The sequence below is a fragment of the Pipistrellus kuhlii genome, unplaced genomic scaffold, assembly GCF_014108245.1.
Source record: "Pipistrellus kuhlii isolate mPipKuh1 unplaced genomic scaffold, mPipKuh1.p scaffold_m20_p_10, whole genome shotgun sequence".
NCBI classification, from domain to species: Eukaryota; Metazoa; Chordata; class Mammalia; order Chiroptera; family Vespertilionidae; genus Pipistrellus; species Pipistrellus kuhlii.
In genome coordinates this window covers 46,427,507-46,447,623 of record NW_023425405.1, presented here as the reverse complement: position 1 = coordinate 46,447,623, position 20,117 = coordinate 46,427,507, and the positions used below count along the sequence as shown (strand labels likewise).

Below are 20,117 nucleotides of genomic sequence, written 5' to 3'. Positions count from 1 at the left end.
CTGTTACTGCCAAGGCTTTTGTCTTCCTCATCCATTTATCTATATTTGACATCTTCCTCTTACTAGGAATATAAATAAATACCATTTCATTTCTCAAAAGCATTGACTTAATTGACTAATATGAAGAATTCATTTTAAATCTATTTTCTGATGATGACAATACTATTTTCTATTCCTTTCTTTAGCTAAAAATTATGAAGTTAAAATAAATAATCTCACTGTATCATTATAGCTGCTGTCTTATGGAAAAATAGGAATTTTTTTAGGTTACAGTTCCTTTACTTGCATGCTATATTTGCTCCATACTAATATTGTGGTTTATGGCTTCTTTATTGCTCACAAATCATAAATCTTAAGCCTGAGAATTTCATTAAAAATATTACAAATTGAATGTTATCCACTTCTTTGGAATTCCCAACTTTATTGATATTACTTTTGATGTAGTTTGATAGAGACAGATAGGTCTCAGGGAGATGAAGCTTATGTGATTGTGTGAGATGGGATCGCCATTGCTTAATATCCTTACTGCTCTGTCATCTGCACTCCTCCTGGGTTTCTGTGGAGAGAGAACAGATGCAGTGTGTGTGTTAATATCAATACTACAATTCATCTTTTGGAAAAGTCTCCAGAATAAAAATATCACAATAATCTCCCACTGCAGAGCATTTTAGACCAGGACTATTTTTTCTAATACATAATTGACAACCAGTTGCTAATTATTGATCATCATTTATTTAATTCATTCAGTAATAGTAGTAGTACTTATAGAATCTTTGTTAGATGGCATACAAGCTAGTAGCATCTATTTTAATTATTTAATACTCATCTCATGTTCATAATAGCTAACCCTGAGAAAATAACAATTTCAAGACCTCAAAATTTGCTTTTGTATAGAGACTAAGAAAGAATAAAATAAAATCTATCTCAACAAATGTATGACTTAATTTGGGGAAAGCAAATTGTACACTAAATAGAGAGAGACCTATGAGACTAGTAAATGAATTTTAAAGTGTAGAATATGGAAAAGTAAATGCTATATAAAAAGAGAGCTCTCAGTGCATTCAAAAACTTCAGGAAGAAAGTGAGATTTGAGTTGGAATTTCCAATTTTTGAAGAACTATATAATTTTGAAAGTTCAAAGAAGGCTGCAATAAATGCATGAAAGGACTGATAAATGCTATGGAAAAAGTTGTGGTTGTGCAATTAAACAGTTTAAAGAAGAAATAAGGAAAATAGAGGATGTGCCAAGAAATATAGGGTTAACAAGAGATGATTAGAAAGACAAAAACATGGGGTGAGATTTAGAAAGTTTTGAACAAGAGCAGAAGAATAATTAATGATGTTCTAGGCAATAGTCATTGGTGTATATTTTGTAATAGGTATGCAGTTAGAAGTTTATATCAAATGGCTAGCATTTATTTAGTGCTACTAAGAGCTTCACATATACTCATTTATTTGATGTTTACAAATATCTATAAGAAGGTACTATGATTTTACCCATTTTAAAATCATAAGATCTTAAAAAAAAAAAACACTTGCCAACTCACCTGGCCTAAAGAAAGAGGATTCAGTTTCCAAAACTAGGCAATCTATCTCAGGCAGAAAGTAAATGATACAAGTCTTGTGCTCTAGCTATAGTAGACAATGTTGGAAAGTAAGAAGACAGCAAAACAGGGGAAAATCTTTCCAGGGGAATTTATGATGACTCTCTTTTAGAAAGATGTTTGCATATTCTGTAACAAAAGTCATTGTTCTAGTGTGATAGAGTCCACAGAAAGAAGTGGTGGTACATTGGATGCAGTGGCAGCTTGGGTGGAGGGACTGTTAGGAGAGAGGAGAACATATTACATATCTAGTCCCGTGACTAAGAGAAATGTCTACCTTAGAAGAATACAACACAGAGGTTTTGTTATCAATGGTCTGATATGGACTCCAGTGCATATTTCAAATGTCAGCGTTCAGGTGGATTTTATCATCACTACACAGATAACACTAAACAGTGGATTTGCTATCTAGAGAATGTGACTATAGAGACAAATGGGCAAAGAGAATGCTCTATGGCTTGTGCATAATTCAGAGGTAGGGAGACAAAATAGAAAATGGAAAGAAATGATTTTAAATGAAGAAATAAAAACAAAAGAGAGTAATTTGGGCACGGTTAATAGGAGGCCAACACTCAAGGAAAGAGAAAAAAATGTTCTCAGGCAGATAAAAATCAAGAAAATAATGGTTAAAACATGGTCAATATGATTTTGAAAGTATAATTTCTGTAGGATAGGACAATAAAGGGGGCATGAAATAAAGAAATGGGTTTTTCTCTCTTCTTGTTTTGAAATGAGGATGTACTGTGCAATCTTTTACAAGACAAAAGGTATGAATCTAGACTCTGGAAGAAGTACAAAACTGACATTTGAGAGAAGAATGAGTTCCCAAAACCTATTAAATGATGGTTTACATTGTATCCCAACTACATATCCATCAACTAAGGCAATATCAAAATCCCTTCAATGGTCAGGGTCTTTGGTACATCTGTTACTGAGCCTGATTTTTGTCTCATGTTTCTATATAACCATGTTGAATTGAGGATTTTAGTCACATTAAGATGCTGGAACTTTTTCTTTGTTTAAACAAGACTGTTCTTTTCCCCCTTTAGTTTACAAAACCATTTTTTTAAAACAAGACTGGCATATAGTAAGAGTCAAATGGCTGAATTATATACAAACACAGGAGCCGATGGACTTAACCCTGCCTTAGGAGCACTTAGGATATCGCTGTTATTTTAGAAATATGTACAAATTTTTGTACTGGCCAGTTTTTGTTTACCATTAAAACTCATTGAAAATTATTTTCTTTATTTAATTGACTAATAACAAAATGGTAAAGTTATTACCTGTACACTAGCACTATTAAAAAAAAGAATTAAAGTATTTAGTTGGACAATATTAGATAATCATCTTATATTGTTATTTATAAAATATAGGGTCAGAATTCTATGATACCATCCCATTCTAAAAGATAACACCCTGACACTAGCCTTTGAAATGGTCTAAGCTTGCTCAGAAATTTCCTTTCATATATAAAGTTTACTCTATTTCCATGGGATGTTTTTTAGGGACTTCATGCTTTTTTAATGGATCACAGTGGAAAGCTTTCTTACCAACTTTTTATACTGTGATTCCTAGTGGATTTGTGTTGAGTCAGCAGGCTTATGTAATCTGGCTAAATAGACTAAAAGCCAATGGCTCAAGCTGCCACAAATGTGCAAAGCACTTTGGAAAAAGGTCAAAGTTCTGCCACTACTTACAAAAGATAATTTATCACTCGATGTTGTTAATGTTACTTGATAAATGTTTAGTGACTATTGTGTAACATAAGTAATTTTAAATACATTTTAATTCAATTTTCCTAGGATATTAACCATAGAACACCAAGGATAGAATTAAACTTTTCCTTTTATTTGCCTATTAAAAGACTAATGTCTCAGTTATGTCATCATTCAATTATACCATCCTTTTCTTCCTCCAATTCTTTAAAGAATGATCCTTTAGTAGCTTGAAGTAAATGCTTTTCAGAGAAAGTAAATTAAAATAATAATTATCTCTGTTTATTAAAAAATGACTAGGTTTTTAAATCAATAGACCACATTTTAATAATATAAATTAATTTATATTTATATTAACTTCACATATATGCTTATAGTATTTCTACATATAACAAAATAGTTCATACATTTTTAGCATTTAAGATTTAAAAAATAAATGCCTGAAGTATTAGTTGTTAAAGAAGGTAGAATTTTTAAAAATTTAGTGACAATATCTGAGTACATGAAATAATTTAGAGCAAATTTTAAATTAATATAGTAGTAAAAATTGGTTAAACACTAGAAATATTTGCATTATAACTGCATTAATAAAATAACTTAAAAACAATATTTCAAGAAGTAGCAGGTAAGCATATATAATTTTCTTCATCCAGCCCAAAATAATGTGAACATAATTTAATTTTCATACCAAATATTAAATATCTTACTTTAAGTTCCCACATAAATTCTTGGGAGCTAATTTCCTGAATTTTAGAAATATTCATTTCAATCTGTTTCATTAAATTTTATTCTGGATTTTAATCGATAACTTGATAATCTGAGACCAAGGCCATTTTTTGACTCAGCATGCGCACGTGTGTGTGCACACACACACACACACATAATGCATATGAAAATGAGAACTATTTTTGAACTTGGGGAAATCACTTGTAACTGGTCCTAACGGAACAAGTTGTGGTAGTGTGCCTGCTCCCCACAGTAGTGAGAGGGGAGAAAAATATTATTTTTAGTTTCTGCTTTTTAAGGAAGTTTTTATCTCACTGGGGTGAGTATAAATATAAAAATAATTAAGTAGCAGAAAAAATAGTTTCATGGGATAGTACATGAGTTATTGCCAAATGACTTATTCAGATAGTATATAATATAAGTGATTACCATTAAAGCAGCCTGGGAATAAATTACATTAGCATTTCCCCTCTATGGAGTGGGTATGATTTGTATAGTAATAATAGCTAACATGTTTATTGAATGCTTGCTATGTCTAACTCTTTTTAAGTGCTCATATTTATAAGAAACTATAAAGATAAATATTTAAACTATGTTCAACTAATTTTGACTTTCAAAAATTCTAATTCATAAGGCTTAACCTAATATTATTCCCATTTACACATCAGAAACCTGAGGTACAAAATAATTTAACCTGCCTGAGTTTAAATGATTAATACATGACCAAGCTAATCTCACAGCATATTATATTCATTTTAACAATTTCATTTTATGCTTTGAGGGAAGAAGCCACTGTACTTAGTCAGGAAGAGGGTAGGATAAGAGAATCTAACTCATAGATTACAATCTGCTATCCATGATTCTGCCTCTTAGTGTTTTATAATATTCTTGAGAAATGGATATACTTTCTACACCTGCACTATCCATACTAAACACATAAGAAATCAAGGTCATTTTAATAATTACATACACTAAAGTTGTCAGTCATGTAGATGAGTACTGTTTTTTTCTGCAACAATAATAATCAAGCGAGCATGTGACTAGATAGAAGATATTACTATCACAAACATCTGCTTTCAAGTTAGTGAAACAGAATAGAAGTTTCAAAGTCAATGGCTTTCAAACCCAGCTGGAGACCATGCCTCAAGCACCATCAGGTTGGAATCCAGCCATTGTTGGGGCTGGGTAGCCTGTACACTTAAAGTCAGAGACAGATACTCATCTGCACATCAACCAAGTCAGAGGATCTCATATTATATTACTTTGGGCACATAATGACCAGCTTTATACTTCAAATTTAGCCAAGCATTTGCAACATAGGCTAGATAGCCCAAATCCAATTTAAAATTCACAAAGCCATAAAATCGTTTGCTCTTTTTAAAGAACTTGTGACATAGTTAGTCTTGGTGGTCAAAGGGTGTCTATACAATGTTCTAAAAAATAATGTAGTGTTAGGATCAGAAGAAATGCATTCCTATTTTGACCACTTCAATATTTTTGTCTCTGACGATATGGAAACTATACAAAATTGTAGTGAAAATACCCGGTTTCTTTATTATCTGCCAACTAAATTGTCATATGTCATTGAACCAGATTTCTATTTTCTTTAGGACCCATTTCTACCTCTGAAAAAAATTGGATAGGTTTAGATGACCCTGAATTTAACAGTTGGCAAATCAAAGCATTCATTTCAATATTCGCATTTAAAAAGAAAAATATCTTCAGGTTAATCTTTAAGGCAAAGTGATGTATTGGCCTTTAGAAGAAATGGCACATTAGGTCTTTCAAGATTAAATGCATATGCATTAGGGTAAGGGAGGTATTCTGTCCTACCAAGGATATCCCATCATATTCCCTTTTCAATTCCATAGGCAAGTATTGATTTTCTTTCATTAAGAACTAAACCAAAATAAGTGGCTTGAGAGGTACATGATAAATAATTGATACTGCATTAGTCCCTAAGATTCCTGAAGTGTGAGAGAGATGTGTACAAACATAGGTTTATGTGTGTTTTCCTCTCATAGGTCTCTTGAAATGGGTAAATTAATACAGCACGCAGCTTCTATATAGATTTCATCTTCGGCATCCTCATTATACATCTTTACATTTAGAAAAATACCCATGATGCATTATCTGCTTGTGCTTTTGTCTTAATATGAGGCTTGTTAGTATAGGAACCTAACTGTCTGGGAGGGAATGGGAAGTTTTTCAAGGATAGTTGGTTGTGAAAGTAATGGGGCCCACCATCCCTTTAGCAGCTCCAATGTATCCAGTGTAAGTGCTTGCAACAGCAAGGGTTTTGTAATGGCATTTTTGATTGATGCCCTGTTCTTCCCCAATGAATTGCCTTAGTCTCTGCTTTAAGCAATCAGTAAAGTCTCCCGAAGATATGAAACTCAGTTTTACTTTTACCAACTCAGTGCAGAGGTGACAGGAAACAGCACGGTGTAAAAGAGGACTAGTCTAAGGGTCAGGGCCTAGGATTCTCAGTGTGATCCTCCTACGATGGGCCTGGGTTATCCTTGGGCCAGCCTGGCTTCTCAGGGCCTCAGTGCTAGAAAATAGGATAACAATGTTCAGTGTCTTTTCTGGATTCATCATTCTATGAACTGGCGCTTCCAGGTGAAGGAAAGGAATAGATGAGATCATGTTCCTCTATTTCTGGGCCTCTTTAGGTTCGTGTTCTGTGAAATAGTTTTCTTCCTCTTCCTCTAGCATCACCAAGGGAAGTTGGAGCTTTCTATCGGGGCATTTTTAACAAGGTTCTTCATTGGAAATCCTGCCTGCCATGAAATCACCTTTGTTGGCACTAGTTACTGTAGTAGGCCAGCCCAGAGAGCAAAAGCCCAAGAAGGAAACTGGGAGAGCGTCTAATGAGATTAACCCTGAGGCGTTTGGTGGCTTTCCACTCAGTCCCACAGCTACTAAAGAAAGGGGCAGATTTCTAAGGTGGGGTTTTCTGGTCCTGCCATTGGCATTTTGTTTGTCCACTCCAGAGAGTGTCAACAATGTTTAATGGATTCCACAAAAGAATACTAGGACAACTTCCTTATTTAATCCTTTTATTTAAAACTAGTGTCCTAATAATCATGAATTAGACTATTGTAATTTTTGGGAGCATGTACTGTTGCGTTGTCGCAGATATATTGAGAGTTGGGGGAAGCCATATTGAGCATGATTTTGAAGTGAGGAGGTCAATTTTGTGTTTCTTGTTCGGGAGTTGTTTGTTTTCTTAATTTAATTAACCTTCAGTGGTCATCCCCTGAAGTCTCCAGCTTTTGAAGAAAATAAAATAACGTCTATGACCACTAGACTTTTCTCTCAATTTTTCTGCTTTTGCCTCATCGGCCCAATTCACTTATTGCAGAAGAAAAGTGAAATGTCTCACCTGAGAGGAACTTTTTGGAAGAGCTTTAATACAATTTTGCTTACTAAATTGTGTTGTTCCTCCTAACGGCTGCAATATTGCCAAAGGGTCACTGTCGAAGGCTTGCCAGGGATTGGCCTTAACAGACGTGTGTGCAGTGTTACACAGAGATCCTTTTTGTAAAAGGTTAACTAAAGTGGGTGCTCCGATGGTTTGTTGAAACATTTCTGTTGCAATTGAGTGGCGAGATTGCAAAGATTCTCATGCACAAGGTACTTGCCCCTGCTCTTTTCCTTGGCTCATTAAAGGTGAAAACACCCAGAAGGGCCCTTGTTTACTACAAAGAAATAACCCATGCTTATTTTGTGTCTGTGTGTTTTTTGCAGGAAGTCGTCCTTGAAGAAGGTACAACTGCTTTTAAGAACTGGGTTAAAACAGGCACAGAAGTTTACAGACAGTTTTGGATCTTTGAGGTGCTCAACCCAGAGGAAGTGACACTCAACAGCACAAATGTCAAGGTTAGGCAAGTTGGTCCTTATACCTACAGGTGAGTCCCCTCTACTAAGTGCCACTCTTTCCTTGACCATATGTATTTCTGAACAGGCTTCCATACGAGAGATGCCATTGATTTGAAAGGTACTTATATTATCTTGTCAATTGTAAACATTGAAATATTTTGTTTATGCCTGGATAGAATCCTGATATAAGGACTTGTTGATTATAAGAAATATCTATTTAGATTTTTAAGTTGACTAGCATCAATTAACTCCTACGTTTAGGAAGTTGCAGGTGTTTTACACTTGTGGAATATATTCTCCATGACTCTGAGATAATAGAAAAAGGTATCTATCAGAATTTTTAAAACTAGACTATTTAAAAAAAATATATATGTTGTTGATTTTTTACAGAGAGGAAGAGAGAGGGATAGAGAGTTAGAAACATCGATGAGAGAAACATCGATCAGCTGCCTCTTGCACACCCCCTATTGGGGATGTGCCCGCAACCAAGGTACATGCTCTTGACGGGAATCAAACCTGGGATCTTTCAGTCTGCAGGCGGATGCTCTATCCACTGAGCCAAACCGGTTTTGCCAAAACTAAACTATTTTAACATTTTAAGATTGAATGTGTAGAATACATCAGTGGTTCACAAAGTGTGGTCCCTGAGCTAGCAGTATCAGTATTGCACTGGGGACTTGGTAAAAATGCAAATTCTCAGACTCTGCCTCACACTCAAAATATAATGAAATACTGATACTTGTGAAGGTAGTGCCTGTTGCAATAGCACATGATGTGTAGAAGGCCGTGGTGCTTGTTGTGTCCTAGCAATTATTCCATGTCTCCCGTGTCTGTGCACATGTCTGTAACCAATTACAATTCTGTCCAAGAAGATTTGATTTTCATTGTTACAAAAAAAAGCAAGCTTACTTTAGAAAGAATATTCATTTTTTTTATGCTCGTATAGTTTTGTGTTGTTATCAAAAGCCTATATGAATATCTTGTTTCAAAAACTGTTGCACATATGATGGGTACCTACGAAAATCTCGAAGTCACATGTGACTAAATGATGACTATCGAAGCATATTGTTAAAAAATCATAATCTGATTAATTTAATGCATCTGAGGAAAGATAATAGTTGTATTTGAAAATTTGTATTTTCTGTTTAAATTTTTGTTTGTGAGGATGTTCTGTTTGTTTGCTTTTTACTTTATGGAGAATGTCAGGAAACATTAACATAATATTGAATCTAGTCCTAGCCCTACTCTGATAGGTGAAAAGTAATATATATATATATATTTCATTCTTAGAGGCACTAACCTCTAAAGGACAAAAAGGAATGGGTTAGATGCACTCGATTCATTTGAAGAGGCAATGATGGAGGGTTGGAGGAAACATGTTGGGTTTGCAGCTAATGTTCATAAGCAATAAATTTCTACTTACATTGCCCACAGTCAAACAATAAGAAACAGTCAAACCTATGAAGAATTTTTGTGAGGGTTTTTGTTTTTTGTTTTTTGAGCCTAATTGTTGACCACACTGGGGAGCAAAATTTCAAAGGATTGAGATAATGCTCCAGAGAATGGCAGTTGTGCATCTTATATTATACATTACAATCAAAAGAGATGCTGCAAGTGGGTTACATGAAATCCATTGGTGATAAATTAGGTGGGGGGAGGGTGGAAGAAAGCACAGCAGGGAACCTCTGGGGTTAGATGAAAAGTAAAATAATAGACACATACATCTTTTACATAGGTGGGTACAGGACAGTTAACAGTCAACAATTAACATGATAAAACAATGAGAGGATTTATGATCTTTGTTCTAGTGTACTGGTTGTGCCCTGTGAGGTCTGGGAAAGGGGAGTTACCCTGACATTCCAAAGGAATGTTATCAGATGCAAAAGACAATAGGCAGGCTTAGTTAAGGTAAAGATTGACCTTTGTCAGGGAAGATACCAGAGTTAGGACATGAGTACCCACCATAAACTGCTTTTAGCTAAAGAAGGTTTAATTTCATACCCATCCTTTGTGGTTACTTTAGGTCTCTGAGTTTACAAGGATGCCATGCAGGCCTTCCCTGAGCTAGACAGGTTAGCCTGTGGCTGCTTTTCATCCACACCATGTTAAAGGGATTTTTGATCATGTTGGGGTCATCCTGTCTCACAAATGTCACCATAATTGAGTCAATAGTGTCTGCTGGTATGCCTTAAATAATGGGAAACTACCTTTCAGAAAAAGTTAATAGCTTGAGGATCTTACATCATATGATGCTCTGAATCGGGTGAAATTGGAAGTGTGGGAAGGTATTCCATCTCAAACAGAACCACAGGCTTATTTGGCTGATGGCTGCTTAAGTGACTTTGAATTTTTATTGATAAGGTATGGCAGGGTTCAAAGCATAAATCTTAATGGCATTTATTCCAACATTCACCATCTCTATAGTTCGATAATATTTAGTAAATCCTTCAGAATATTCTTAAATCTCAAACATATAGAATGTTTGAGTTACTTTATTTTTGCAGGAATATAAAGAAAGCAGTTTGGGGAAATATATAAGGCAGATTACTCCCTTTGACATTCTTAACCATTTTCCAAAACCTGCTTACATCCTAATTTTTAAACCAAAAAAATTGAGTGATTATGTTCTTTTTAAAAGAACATTATAGTAATAGGCCTCCATTTAAAGAATTTTTCTCAGTGAGTGCCATCTACTGGTATAATGTTGTAACTGCAATTTAAATAAGCTAGAATTGAGGTCACAATTTTATACCTATTACTATTTCAATTTTAAATGTGAATAATATGTAATATAATTTTAAATTTACATCTATGTAAGAGAAAATAGTAATAAACTGTCATGGGTGCTGATTTAGATTTGTATGTCTTTAAAACTTTGTATGTCTTTAGTACTCCAATAAGAATAAATAATAAAGCTTGGATTAAATGATATTACAAATAAAATATTTTTTTCTAGGTGATTGAGAGGTCTCTTTTGAAATAATATGAGCCATTAATTTTTTCATTAAAAAATATTTATGGAGAGCTCACCATGCACTAGACCCTGAGCTGGAGGGACAAAACACTCATAATCCATACCCTATAGAAATTTACATTTTTATTATACCTGAGTGAAAAGTATTGCTTTTTACATTTAAATTCCATGTTTTTTCAATATTTACCTTAGTTATCTATTCACCTTACATAAACATTAAAGTATATTCTAGTGCAACAAACGATTTGTCCATTATTTCATCTCAGTGAATATCTTGTACTTGCCAAGATTTTTCTCCACAGTAATCACCCTTATACATCCCTAAAATGCAGTTGGTGCCATGAAACTAGATATGGTCTAGCCAATGAATACTGGTTTAATACTAGACAGGATTCAACATATGGGAAAGGGAGGAAAATTAGTCTGGAAAAAGTAAATTATATTCCATTAGTTATCTTTATTCTCATCGAAGCACTGAAAAATATGGAACAGCCAGTGCTGGATAGATTATGTATTTTGAGCATTCTTTCTAAGACAATGTGTTCTAAACATTCTCCTGCTTAAACCTTTCTCCTATCCCCTCTTCATTCTAAGGAGAAAGGCTAAACATTTGAGTGTGAGATATAAGCCTTTACGTTTGAGATCTTGGTTATTTCCTCCCATTCTCCTCACTCTCTCACTTTATAATCCAACCAAATTCTACCATTTGCATTTCTAAAAATACCCCTGGTTCTTCTTACCTTCCATGTGCCACTTTCAAATCTGTTTTCTCTATTCAGACCACTTATGTGGAGTTGCTACAAAAAGTATCTTGACCCTTATCCCCACCATGACCTCCCCAAGCCTAGATCTGTATCTGTTCTGTTTTAACCATGAACTCTGTAACGTCCTGAAATAACACACATTAGGATGTACAAATATAAGACCCATTTCTCTAATTTGCTAGAGAACCAGCATCGGCTTATGCCAATGGCTTAGCATAATTTCTGACACGTTCTATATATTTAAAAAAAAAAACATTTTTTGTATGAATGAATGGCATTTGAGACCTAACTTTCACTTGACACAATATTTTTTAATTTTATTTACTTCTGTGTTTCAGAGTTCGTTATCTCGCCAAGGAAAACATAACCCAAGACCCTCTGAGCAACACAGTCTCCTTTGTACAGCCCAATGGTGCCATCTTTGAACCTTCCCTGTCAGTTGGAACAGAGAATGACACTTTCACTGTTCTCAATCTGGCTGTCGCTGTGAGTAGATAAACAAAATGATGTGTTTTGAAATGCTCTAGAATCTGCTATAATTAATCTCATGATTTGAACTCTCACTAGATACTATTTATTCTGCTCCTATGTCCTTACTTGAATAGAGTTTTGGTCATCAGGAAAGATGGATAAAAAAAAATCAACTGAATTGGAAGACCACTGCTAGTTTATCATTAGAAAAAAATAGGACTTAATTTTGAAAGACTTCTTGTTGTTGAAACTGAGGCACTCAAATGTGCTTATCTAGGGATTAGAAAAAAAATTATACTCCTAACTCTGGAAAGATTTGGCAGTAATTTTAGAAAAATAGTTTTTAGACATTTTTATTAAAATTAATTCGTACTTAACCCATTTATTTGTTAAATATTTAATACTATGAATGGTGTCTTATCCAGTTTTGGGTTTCTTTGTAGGCTGCAGCCCATCTCTATCCAAATCCATTTGTTCAGGCAATACTCAATTCACTTATCAAAAAGTCAAAGTCATCTCTGTTTCAAAGGAGAAGTGTGAAAGAACTATTGTGGGGCTATACAGATCCATTCTTGAGTTTGGTACCAACCCCAGTTGTTACAACAGTTGGAGTGTTTTATCCTGTGAGTATCAAATATATAAATGTTGATATTGTTATACTTTAATTGGATAAATAAAATGACATTGGAAATCTATAATTTTATAATTTAGTGCTTTAGTCCTATTTATTATCTGGGAATATACAGTATATTCTAATTTTTCAAAATCTTTTATTTCACATGCTTCAGCTTTTCAAGTTTATAAAATTTACTTATATAAATTTAACAATTAAATTTTTAATTAAGAAGATATTTAATCAGGATTTCTTTTTTGTTAAATATACAATTTGTCTAAAGTTAAGTTATAACTGGTAAGGCTTTGAACACTATTTTCAGTTTTTACTTACCTTCTCAGAAAATCAAGTTTAATTTCAACATTTTAATTGTATTAAATGTACTAGTTCTATCATTTCTCCTTCTCTAGACCTCTTACAAATTGTTTTAATGTAAATTTAAAGCCTAAATTTACACACATGTCACTGATAAATTAGCATTGTCTTATTTTAATGGAGTTTATTAATAAGAATTTCTAGTGGCTTATAAATGAAATAACAGTTTGAAAATTAAGGAAAATGTCAACTTAGTGATAGACTTAGCTATAGCTCAATGTTTTGAATTATAAATAAAACGAGCTGACCCTTGAATTGGAATTTTGACAATGATTTGACACTATGTGTTATTAGTTATATTCTCCAGTTCATTGTTGTTAATTTACTTTTAGAAAGTGTTCATGATTGCAACGTTATTGATTAAGTATCAATGTAGACAGCCTAAGGGATCAGATATTCAGTTATTATTTTTTTAATCTTTATTGTTGAAAGTATTGCATATGTACTCTTTTCCTCCAATTGACCAATTATTATTACTATTATTCTCATATATTTTTATTGGGGAGAGAGAGAGAGAGAGAGAGAGAGAGAGAGAGAGAGAGAGAGAGAGAAAGAAACATCAATGATGAGACAGAATCATTGATTGCTGCCTCTGGCACTCCTCACACAGAATGTGCTTTGATTGGGAATTGAACCATGACATCCTGGTTCAGAGGTCAACTCTCAACTACTGAGAGATGGCGGCAAGGCCCAGTTATTATTTTTTAATTCAAATACTTGGGTAATTTTGTTTTTAATTATGTATACCTAGTTTTTTATAACCACTAATTAAAGATCATAATATTTAGAATACCTCTAGAAATCTGTCATTGTTCTCATAGATTTTGTTTAATAACCCCTCACTTCAATATAATAGGAATAATAATCCAAACTGTCTTACTGGCTTAATTATGAAAAAGAACACTAGAGTCTGGGTTATATCAACTTCTGATATGTTTTTTTCCTTTGTCTCAGCAGCTAGCACTTATTTCTTGGAACCTTTTATATTCTATCTTTTTAGTGTATTAAAGAACAAAAATGTTAAAACTTTATGGCCTATAAATTTTAGATCACATAAAATAATTATGAATAAACAGTCTCTGAGAAATGCAAAAATGAGTTAATTGTATATTTTATAACTTGGAGAGTATGGGTTGTTCTAGAAATAATTTGTTCTTGGTACATGTATTTTCAGTACAACAATACTGTAGATGGACTTTATAGAGTCTTCAATGGAAAAGACGATGTAAGCAAAGTTGCCATAATTCACACTTACAAAGACAAAAGGTAAGTATTCAGGTAAAGTGTGTGTGTGTGTGTGTGTGTGTGTGTGTTACCAGGCTACTTTAAAGCAGGTGTTGCATAGACACTCACCTCTGCAACAGACCTGCCTGTATCTCAGCTCCGAGAATTCCTCTTCTGCAAGGCATGAACCCTTTATTTATGAAAGCTGGTTATACTAAGGCCTCACTGCTGGAAGCAGCCCCAGGTTCTCTTACATGAAGAAATCCAAAGGGACTGTTTTCATTTCTGCTGTGTCACCAGCATTATAGTGCCCCATCCAATTAGATAACCACAAAAGGAAAAGAGAGAAAATCAATGCACCAACTGACCATCTAGGAGATACATAAATCTGTTTTACTGGCTTTTTAAACTTGTTTATGGAGCATACCAGATAAAAATATTCATTCCATTGACATGACCTAGTGTGTCTATAAAGATGAAAGCTTAATGAATCCATGCTAACACTTCCATGGCTTTCCCCTTCAAAAACTTCTTGAAATAATTTCTACATATGATAGCTCAGCTTTTTAAAAATTTTTATCAATTAAAAAATAAAATGTTTTTATATTTTAAGTAGTTTGTTGTATTTCAAGTAGCTTTAAATTTTGGGTATTCAACTTGGAAATAAAGAGCATGTTTCTTTGGAAGTAGTAATAGAATGTGATATGTTCATATTGACAGCCATGATTTTCTTCCTTTTCCTAGCTCCTGCCTATTCATCTGAAGTATAGGGAATTTATCATATGAGTAAAATAGGAAGAGCCCTAATACATTTCAGGGTAGAAAACCTTTTCTTCTCCTCAATGTTAATAAATATGCTTTAGGCCACATGCTTTCCGAAAAAAGATCAAAGTATTCAAAATAGAAAGAGCCCTGGCCAGATGGCTGTTTGGTTGGAGTACCCTCCCATACACCAAAAGGTGGTGGGTTCAATTCCTTGTCAGGACAAACACCCAGGTTAGGGTTCCATCCCTGGTCAAGGAACATGCAGAAGAGCAGCAGATCAATGTTTCTCTCACCTCTCTCTCTCTCTCTCTCTCTCTCTCTCTCTCTCTCTCTCTCTCTCTCTCTCTCTCTCTCTCTTTCTCTCTCCATCCCTCCCTCCCTCTCTCCCTCCCTCTCATCTCTCTCTCAAAATATTGAAGAGATAAATGTTTTTATTTTATTTATTTATTTTTAAATATATTTTATTGATTTTTTTCCAGAGAGGAAGAGAGAGGGGTAGAGAGTTAGAAACATCGATGAGAGAGAATCACTGATCGATCAGCTGTCTCTTGCACACCCTCTATCTTGCACACCCTCCACTGGGAATGTGCCCGCAACCAAGGTACATGCCTTTGACCAGAATAGAACCTGGGAGCTTTCAGTTCGCAGGCTGACGCTCTATCCTCTGAGCCAAACCAGTTTTGGCTAAAATGTTTTTATTAATATAAGTAACCATTTGCTCACACCTTAGTCCCTATGGAAGAATTGACAACAGTTGAGTATTCACTATTGCGGTACTTTTTCTTCTATAGAGTCCATAGTTACATGTTTTTATAGAGAAGTTTAGTGGAGGAAAACAAACACTTCTAAATGATCATTTAAGGGGAAATCACATAATGGTTTATATATTGAAGAACATGGACATTTCCTCCATTTCAGTATTACAGAGAGATTTTTAGGAGAGTTGCTAAGTGCTCTAGTTTTAGAGTAGGAATTTCAAGATTGTAATAAGATTGATGTCAACCGATCATGGCAACACTGAGCATGATTAACAGCTTATTCTGTTTTTAAAAAGAAGTATCAACATGCATTGATATCTCACTGGATGATATATTAAGAATAATAAAAAGGTTTTTCTATAACTAAAAAGTGGCTGAGGATACAGAGAAACTATTACCATTATATTTGTGTGTGTGTGTGTGTGTGTGTGTGTGTGTGTGTGTGTATGTGTGTCTTATCTAAACAGGAGAGCATAAATTAATAAACTTAGACCTACTTTAATGCCAGATCATGCAAAAACTAAAAGGGGGGCTATAAATTGGTTAACTACATGTTTCCAATCTCTATTAATCAAAAATCTGCTTCTCTTTCTTTCCTCCCCCCATTACCCTCTTCTCTCATGCTGAGCTCACATCAGTTACCCACTGAATATTTTTCTTCTATTCAGTTTGAGTACTCAACATACTACCAAATAATTTATTTCTCCCACTTGCAAAATAAAATAAAATTAAAAAAATAAATATAAATAAAAAATAAAAAATCCCTACACAGAGATCTAAATTTCTGGTCAACTTTTCTCAATTTCCTTTTTTTCAGACTGGTATCTATTCCAGATTGTTTCTATGTAAGCAGTTTTATTTTGTAATCTGGTTACTTAATGATATCAGGCACACAATTTATTTCAACAAGATGAAAGCTTCAAAGAAAATATGGACTGAATGCGTTACAACATTTCTTGAATTTAGCATTTGTCATGTCTAATCTTTATTATAGTGGTATTGCATCATAATAGACAAACTAACATAAGTAAGGTGCTCTTGAGAATACTTGTTCATTTTCTTTCTTTTTATTTCTAAGGACTCTCGGCTATTGGCCAAGTTATTGTGACATGATCAATGGTACAGGTAAGAGCATTTTTCTTGGCAATAATCACAATGAACCCACCTCCCTCTCTCTTACAAATCCACCACCATACCTAGAGGATTCTGAAGGGAAGAGTATATGTTTACCTTTCTTTATAACCCCAGAACATAATTCAGAGTCTCCACTCTTTTACATGTTTAGTAAATATCTGCTTAATGTGATAGGATTTCTAAAGACTAAGCATCAAGAATTGGCCTTTATTGAATTACTAGGGACATGTTTGCTTTGTAAAAGCTTTACTTAATGAACTGCCTTCCTGACAATAGAAGTAATGGATTAATAAATGTAGAGAAGGAGCTACTATTCACATCGTTTGTAAATACTGTACAGATAATAATTTAAAATTGAAAAAATATATCAAGGTAATTTACAGAAGGTGAATCATGGTTCCAAGTAAGGTTTCTATCTGAGGTAGGATCGATCGATAGAGTTGCAAGACAGAGCTGTCTATTTGAATAAGGTGGTCAGAATGAGAGAGAAAAATAACAACAATAAACAAGCTTAGGTGTCTACTAACCATGAAAAATGTATGCAAAGATGAACAAGATTTGGGAAAGACACAGGACTATGAACTTACAGTATGGTTAGAACTGGCTGATTGTACTCCTTGAGGAGTACCAAGTACATGCATGCCTATTCATTTAAGAATTAGGATTTTAAAGAGCAATGCGAATTAAACATTGTAAGTAACTAAAACAGAGGTGAGCTTTCAACAACTAAGAAGTAGAGGCAGAAGAATGATGTTCACAAAGTTGGCGAGGCAATACCCTTTAGGAAAACGGTATAATAAAGACAAAGAACTTTAGGTACAAAATTATGCAAAAAATTAGGAAATAAAGAGGAATACCAAAGTGTTATTGAGTTTGGCATTTTAATTTAATTTTATTATCACTCCCTTATAGAACAAACACGGGTTTGATTAGTAGTGCTTTGAGCCTTGAAGGTGGATGCAAGGAAGAAAGGAAAAAAATAAATTCCTTCCTAAGTAAAGCATGTCTGCAAATCAATTGTAAAGTGTGCCAATACCACTAACTCTCGTAATTGCACAGGTATAATATTTCCATCCTTAGATGCAGAGTGAAAGGCACTGTGCTGTTCTGAAGCACTGACGGGTTCTTTCTGGTCTAGAAAAAAAAGTGTTCAACATTTCTGTCCAAAGGCAAGAAGTAGAGAAGTTTTAAAAGAGGAGCTAGCATATTGTCATTCAATAATGACAATAGTATAAATAAGTGAGAAACTGGCATAAAATTATAAATTAAAAAATAATAAAACAGAAATAAAACAAATCAGGAGCAGAGGCAGATTGGACAAAGTAGGGGACTCTGCTATGTGTGATTCCTATAAGACAGATTATTGGTCAAGAAACAGAAAAAATTGCAATGTGTTTTTATCACAACTTAAAAAGGCTTCCTCTACCTTCTTCATAAAGTTGGAAAATATATGAAAGTATTAATATACATTTGAATGCTTTTTTTTTAACACCATGCTCATATCAGCTATCTAATTGTTGGTATGATTATGATGCAGTCTTCAGTGATATTTCAGATAATGATTTTTAAATATTTTCAATGTTTTTTTTTTTTTTTCTTTAGTGGTCAAGACATTGATAAGACAGTTGTAGGCAATGACCATTCAGTGACCTGTTTGGGGAGTTTAAGCTAATCTATAATATTTCAGTTCTCTTAATGGCAGGATCAAGTTCATTGTGATCTGTTACATTTTACTTGTCACAAAAGTATAAATGAAAGGTAATAAGATTTCATGGTTAAAAACTTACCAGAAAAATAGCCTAGAATTCATAATTGAAGGATGAGTCTTGTCATTATAAACAAAAACATTCAGTGATGGCTCAGTTTGGTGATATTCTATTAAGGAGCAAATAGAGGAATTATCTCATTATTTCTTCATATATCCAAAGTGTGGCATGCATCATAACCACATCATAAATTCAATAAACTAAAAAAAAAACATGCTCTTTTTAGTTTGATGGGTGTACAATTTGCAAGAAATTCTTAGTGAGAGAACTTTAAAAAATGATTTCAATAATATTAGTCAGCCATTAGAGCAGATAAATGAATCACTATTAAAAGTTCAATGCAAACTGAAAAGAAATCCTAAATCAATTCCATGGTTTAAAAAAAAATGTGCCACTCTACTACATGTTTAAATGACAATATTTTGGGTCTATTGGGTTAAATAAAACATACATATTTTGTTTTCCTTTTAAAATTGTGGCTGCTAGAGAATTTTAAAATTACAGTACAACTTACATTACTATTTCTATTGACCATGCTGGAATGGAGATTTCTATATTCTTTTAGGACTCATATTACATCTAATCACTTGCCACTGGCTTACTTTTTAAACAGATGCAGCCTCATTTCCTCCTTTTGTTGAAAAGACCCGGGTACTGCAATTCTTCTCCTCTGACATTTGCAGGTAAGACAAAGAATGATACATTTCTGTGAGTCAGCAAAGTTTCCCCATGTAACAAAATACAGGCCAAGAAGCTCACACATAATGTTATTTTGAGAAAAATAAAGTACACGTAGTGAAAGTTTGCTTCATTTTTTAAGAATAAATGTAATATGGCAGTCATAATGTGTTTACTAATGCTTTTTTTTTTTTAAGTAAAGGGTGTAGAAAGCTATTTTACATAATATACATCATTATCTTCTTGTTAGTTCTAAGCAAGAACTCTTTCTTTTACTATCCTTGCATTATATTTAATAATAGTCAAGTCTAGTCCTCTATGCCCATTTTTTTTTCTAAGATGTCTAGAGAAGGTGATGCCACTGTCACCAAACTGTGTTAATTAATGTGTCCTACCTCCACTATAGCATTTTTTCCAATTGAGGGGGCCTAGTAGATACCACACGGCATTGGAACCCACACCAACATGCTTGAATCCTAACCCTGTTCCCAAAGGTTATGTGGTTGTGAGCAAGTGTTTAAGGTCTCTGAATCTTTTCCTTATCTGTAAAATTGAAGAGAGCAGTGTTTCTTCCTATAGAGTTACGGAAAAAATATTGATTGAGCCCTAGCACATTACCAAGATTATGGTGGACATTTGGTAAATGGTGGAGGTATAGGATA

The 20,117-nt window shown here is 33.8% G+C and overlaps 1 protein-coding gene across 3 annotated transcripts in view; it reads left to right on the top strand.

The window, feature by feature from the left end:
* Positions 1-20,117, top strand: part of CD36 (CD36 molecule) — a 58,588-nt gene that overhangs the window by 29,245 nt on the left and 9,226 nt on the right. For all 3 annotated transcript variants that reach the window (XM_036429592.2, XM_036429593.2, XM_036429591.2), the window contains exons 4-9: positions 7,802-7,962; positions 12,010-12,157; positions 12,586-12,765; positions 14,305-14,396; positions 16,956-17,002; positions 19,391-19,460. In XM_036429592.2, the coding sequence (XP_036285485.1) occupies positions 7,802-7,962; positions 12,010-12,157; positions 12,586-12,765; positions 14,305-14,396; positions 16,956-17,002; positions 19,391-19,460 (698 nt within the window). The remainder of the gene's footprint in view (positions 1-7,801; positions 7,963-12,009; positions 12,158-12,585; positions 12,766-14,304; positions 14,397-16,955; positions 17,003-19,390; positions 19,461-20,117) is intronic.